Genomic DNA, 6,000 nt, shown 5'->3' on the forward strand with positions numbered 1-6,000 from the left:
ATCCCACTAGCAATCCAGACGAAGTCTTCTATTTTAATCTCAATCCCCGTTCCTGACTTTCCAGCCACCCACACCCCTCTCCAGGCTAGAAGCAACCTCACTCTTGATTTCCTACAGCACTTTCGTTTGACTGCTGTGATTTAGTGAATCTTGTACTTTGCCTTCTATTACTTATTCATTTGATTTACCTCTTTGACCATGTTTTAATCACTTTTGTATCTTCCTAGATGCTCAATAAATATTTGAATGAATCAAATAGAGGAAATAACGGTTTTGTACATCAACGAATACTATCAGGAAAGTAAAGAGACAACCCACAGAATAAGAGAAAATATTTGCAAATCATACATCTGAGTATGCAGAATATATAAAGAACTCTTACAACTCAACAATAAAAAGACAACCCAGGGCTTCCCTGGTGGCGCAGTGGTTGAGAGTCCGCCTGCCGATGCAGGGGATGTGGGTTCGTGCCCCGGTCCGGGAGGATCCCACGTGCCGCGGAGCGGCTGGGCCCGTGAGCCATGGCCGCTGAGCCTGCGCGTCCGGAGCCTGTGCTCCGCAACGGGAGAGGCCACAACAGTGAGAGGCCTGCGTACCGAAAAAAAAAAAAAAAAAAAAAAAAGACAACCCAGCTAAAAGAGAAATGGGCAAAGGATCTAAATGAACATTTCTCTAAAGAAAATATGCAAGTGGCCAACAAGTACATAAAGAGATGTTCATCGTTGGTTACTAAGAAAATGAAAATCAAAACCACAATGAGATACCATTTCACACTTACTAGGATAGCTATTTTTTAAAAAACCAACAACAAATGTTGACAAGGAAGTAGAGAAGGTGAAATCCTCCCTCATACACTGCTGGTGGGAATTTAAAATGACACAGCCACTTTGGAAAACAGTTTGGCAGTTCCTCAAAACTTTAAACAAAGATTTGTCATGTGACCTTGCCAATTCTACTTCTAGTATATATCCAAGAGAACCAAAAAAACAAGTCCACACAAAAACTAGTGTGTCCTAGCAGCACTATTTCATAACATCCCAAAGTGAACACAACCTAAATGCCATCAACTAATGAACGGATAAACAAAACATAGTATATACATGCAATGGGAATTTTGTGCTGATACAACATACAGCATGGATGACTCCTGAAAACATGCTAAATAAAAGGAGTCAAAATGTCACATATTATGATTCTATATTTATCTGAAATGTCCAGAATAGGCAAATCCATATATAGAGAGAAGAGGTTTATAGTTGCCAGGGGCTGGGGGGAGAGGGAAATAGAGTAGCTGCTAAAAGATATGTGGTTCCTTTCTGAAGTGATAAAAATGTTCTGGAAATATATAATGATGACAGTTGCACAATTTTATGAATACATACAAGCCACTGAACTGTACACTTTAGAAGTGTACACTCAAGTGTACACTTTAACTGTACACTTTCTTAATCTCAAAAACCCCCCCCACCCCCCAAAAAGTGAAATAACGAGCCACAAATTAGGAGACACATGCTATACACATACCTGACAAGAGGCTTCAGGAAACACTAAACATAAGAAAATGACAAAGTAACCATCCACATAAGGCACACAACCCATAAACAAATGAAAACAAGCTCTGTCTCATTCCTCATCAGAGAAATGCAAATTAAAACTATTTCACATCCACGTGAAGGCAAGAACATACACAAACTGGAATGTGAACACATTGCCACTGGGAGTATAAATGGTGCTGCCATCTCAGTAGATGTGGTCTCATCTAGCACATGCGAACACGTGCACGTGCTCAGGCCACAGAACACCATTCCTGGGCACACGCCCTAGAAAATCTGTCTACACGTGAACCAAAAACATAGCACCATGTGTGGAATAGTAAGAAACTAGAAACAACACATCCAGTAAAAGCCAACACAGAATAGACAAATAAGTTTTGCTATCTGGAATTATAAAACCAGACAATACCACAATAAAATGAATCGATGAAACTAAGGAAACTAACAGCAAAAATAAGCAAGTCACAGAACATACAAGGCATGATTTCCTTTACGTAAAGTTAAAAATATGGAAAGTTCAACATTCTCTTGGTTAGGGAGACAAACATACATTCTGAGAATGTATTAAGCAGTAAAATCAAACACTTACTTGTTTCTTTTTCAGTTTAAGAATCTGCTGTTCTACTTTTGCAATTTCTCGATCTACACGATCCATACTCTGTATTAACTCTTCCTTTGAAAGTTTTGAAGGTGAAGCATTTTGATCATCTCCACATGGTTGCCCAGAGATTGGAGAGGAAGGAGCTTCATGTTTGACTCCAAATGCTGGATCCTTTAAGGAAGAAAATCAAGAACAAATGATTTCTCACCAACAGCCAATGTCAGCTTCAAGATCCTCTTAACTGAAAAAAAGTGAATTTTAAAGCTTAGCAGAGCAATGTGTGCTCTCTGTAGATGGCAGTCCTACAGTAGCAATTTTCTCCCTCCCTCCCTCTCTCTCACACACACACAAACCCACACCACTGATGTTTACAGGTTAGACATATCATTCACAATTCTGAAGATCCTAAAAGCTATCCAGAATGAGGTGGCTAAGTGGCTAACCAGGCTTTAGTACAACGATACTGAGCCTTCTAATTTCTGCAGAAATAATCACACAATCACGGCAAAGGAAGATACCAATTCCTCAGCCATTTCCTTGTAATGGCGCTCCAAAAGGTCTGAACATGCATACCCTGTGTGCCCACCCAACGTAACAGCTATGATATGTCTGGTCCTATCAAAAAGTTTTCCGACTTTCCAAGGGCCAACAGTGAGGTACAGAAGTCTGAGAAACGATCTAGAACTTTTGTTGCTACAATCACCCAGGCCTACCTTCATAAAGGGCAACTAAGCCTGCCCACCCTATAGCACACATAACATCTCTTCAGCCAAATATATCATCCCACTCCAGCTCCAAACCAGCAGGGGACTACAGCAGATTGAAGGCCCCTCCACCCAAAACCTATCACCCCGTCAACACACACATGCACGCGGGCACACACACACATACAGCCTACTAATCTCCAGTCTAAAGTGAAGATATAAGCAACATTGTAAAGCAGATAAATTTTAGGTTAAGGTACTAGTTTTCTTTAGGGTATAAGAAGCCTAGAATGAGCATAGTTCCTAGGACTATAGAGCCCTCTATGTATTAAATAAGATTAATTAACTGTGAGAAATCAGTAGTTCTAACCAAGAATGCACTTAATTATACCTGGAGAGTTGTTCCAAAACACCCTGGAACAGAGATTTCAACTAAAACATAACATGTATACTCCTGAAAAGTCTGATATTCTGTAATAGTATAGTTAAATATAAGACTTCTGGGGAAAACAGGATTATGGTTATTACTTAAACTTTGCAAGCAGAGCATTAGCAAAAACAACAGCGATCCTAACAGAAGTAATAATATTGTTAAAGCTCAAATATCATTTGCATTTAGACTACAGTCAATTCTTTGGTAGCCATAAACCCTATAGTTTATGCTTCCTTTGTTAATCCTTGAGGTCATTTGCTTCCAGTAGAAAATAGTATGTTTTCATCAAAATAAAAATCAGATTCGGGGTATAAAGATTTTTATCAACCTTTAAAAACAAAAAAGTAGGGCTTCCCTGGTGGTGCAGTGGTTGAGAGTCCGCCTGCCGATGCAGGGGACACGGGTTCGTGCCCCGGTCCGGGAAGATCCTACATGCCGCGCAGCGGCTGGGCCAGCGAGCCATGGCCGCTGGGCCTGTGCGTCCGGAGCCTGTGCTCCACAACGGGAGAGACCACAGCAGTGAGAGGCCCACGTACCGCAAAAAAAAAAAAAAAAAGTACAGGAGAAAATGTCTTCGCAGTTTCTTTTCAACATTTCAACCTTCATTAGTTAGCTTAACATTGAAAAGCAGAGCAGTTCTTGAATAAACTAAGCCAGCTACTACCTGCGCTAAATGAAAACTAAATGCAGACTTTTCAAATCTTTTTTTTTTTTTTTTTTTTTTTTTTTTCCCGTGTCCCCTGCATCGGCAGGCAGACTCTCAACCACTGCGCCATCAGGGAAGCCCTCAAATCTTTTTAAGGTCTTCGTCTATCTCAAAGGCTATTTCTTAATTACGAGACAGCTTGATCCTGAGAGCCTGAAAACATTCATGCGCAGGGAACAACCATTCACGAATCTTTAGGACTTCCATGTTATATTTATATCATTCTCTTACATATGCATATGAGCTAATTTGTGTTACATAACACGTATAACAGCAAAACAGATTATATTTCAATTGAGCAGATTTTGAAAATGCTCCTCAGGTGATCTGATGTGTGCCCCAAGAACTACTATTACAAATCAGTATTTTCCACTGACTTCTTCTCTAGTTAAATATTTAACAAAAAAACAAATTCCTTGAGTGCCTATTATATGACAGGCACTAGGTAGAGTGGTGAACAAAACAGGCATGATGCTCGCCTTCAAGGAATTTATAATTTTTTTTTCTTTTTTTTTAAACACTTATTTGTTTATTTGGTTGTGCCGGGTCTTAATTGCAGCATGCATGTGGGATCTAGTTCCCTGACCAGGGATCGAACCCAGGCCCCCTGCGTTGGGAGCGCAGAGTCCTATCCACTGCGCCACCAGGGAAGTCCCAAGGAGTTTACAATTTTGTATTGGAACATTCTGATAGTAATTTGAGGGAAGAAGTTAAGATTCCTACCTCACATCTTATATCACAATGAAAGCCAAATAATAGCCAACATTTATATGAGATTTATTAGCAAATCACAAAAAGCCTCAAACAAACAAACAAACAAAAGGCATTCACATTATCTTGAGCTCAGGAAAGCCAACAGTAAAAGACATTAAAAAAAAAAGATTGATGAATCAAAATAAAAAACTATTTTCTCTTCATCAAAACTGAAATAAGGGCTTCCCTGGTGGCGCAGTGCTTGAGAGTCCGCCTGCCGATGTAGGGGACGAAGGTTCGTGCCCTGGTCCAGGAAGATCCCACATGCCGCAGAGCGGCTGGGCCCGTGAGCCATGGCCGCTGAGCCTGCGCGTCCGGAGCCTGTGCTCCGCAACAGGAGAGGCCACAACGGTGAGAGGCCCGCGTACCAAAAAAAAAAAAAAAAAAAAATTGAAATAAAAATTTAAAAGGCAAATGGAAAAAAATCATTGCAAAACGTGAACTCTAACAACTCAATAGAAAATAAAAAACAAACCAACAGAAAAATGGGCAATAGATATGAAAAAGCAATTCATAAAACAGGAAAAATAAACAAATGAAAAAATGTTAAATTTTACTAACAAGCAAATAAATTCAAGTTAAAAATTTATCAAACAATGACTTTTTTAAAAACAGTAAATATGTGGTATCCGTCAGGGCACACAAGACCTGGGAGCCCTTATACCGTGCTCTCCAGGACAAGAACTGGTTCTCCTCCTCTGCAGGGCAATGTGGATACACCCATGAAAACCTTAAAATATGCCAACTCTGGTCTCTAATTACTTACACTAACAGGAATTTACTTTAGGGAAATAAGTAAGACCGTATACCAAAAAAATCAACCTAGGGATTTCCCTGGTGGTCCAGCAATTAGGACTCCGCACTTTCACTGCCCAGGGTGAGGGGTAGATTCCTGGTCAGGGAACTAAGATCCCGCAAGCCGCACAGCGCAGCCAAAAAAGACCAAACACAAAAATCAACCTAAAGAAAATATGTCATTGTTCTAATGAGCAAACAGGTAACCTACATGTGTGGCAATTAAATAAATTACTTTATATATTTATATGACTAAAAATAAAATTGTAAACTGAACGACACAAAATGTATTTAAGCAAAAATAAAGTTATATACAATATACAAAGCGAGCACATTAAAATATGCACAATTAACAACAATTTCTAACAGATGCTAATTCTTTCAAAATCCCTACTTCTAAAAAAAGGAAAGTCATGATTTACAACTTGGCGGGGGGGGGGGGGGGGGGGGGGGCG

At 39.8% G+C, this 6,000-nt stretch overlaps 1 protein-coding gene across 1 annotated transcript in view; it reads right to left on the reverse strand.

The window, feature by feature from the left end:
• The window catches only part of NCOR1 (nuclear receptor corepressor 1), a 163,875-nt gene that overhangs the window by 121,883 nt on the left and 35,992 nt on the right, over positions 1-6,000 (reverse strand). Inside the window, exon 5 of the mRNA XM_024127921.3 lies at positions 2,143-2,325. Coding sequence (XP_023983689.1) covers positions 2,143-2,325 — 183 coding nt within the window. The remainder of the gene's footprint in view (positions 1-2,142; positions 2,326-6,000) is intronic.

The sequence above is a fragment of the Physeter macrocephalus genome, chromosome 14, assembly GCF_002837175.3.
Source record: "Physeter macrocephalus isolate SW-GA chromosome 14, ASM283717v5, whole genome shotgun sequence".
Lineage (NCBI taxonomy): Eukaryota > Metazoa > Chordata > Mammalia > Artiodactyla > Physeteridae > Physeter > Physeter macrocephalus.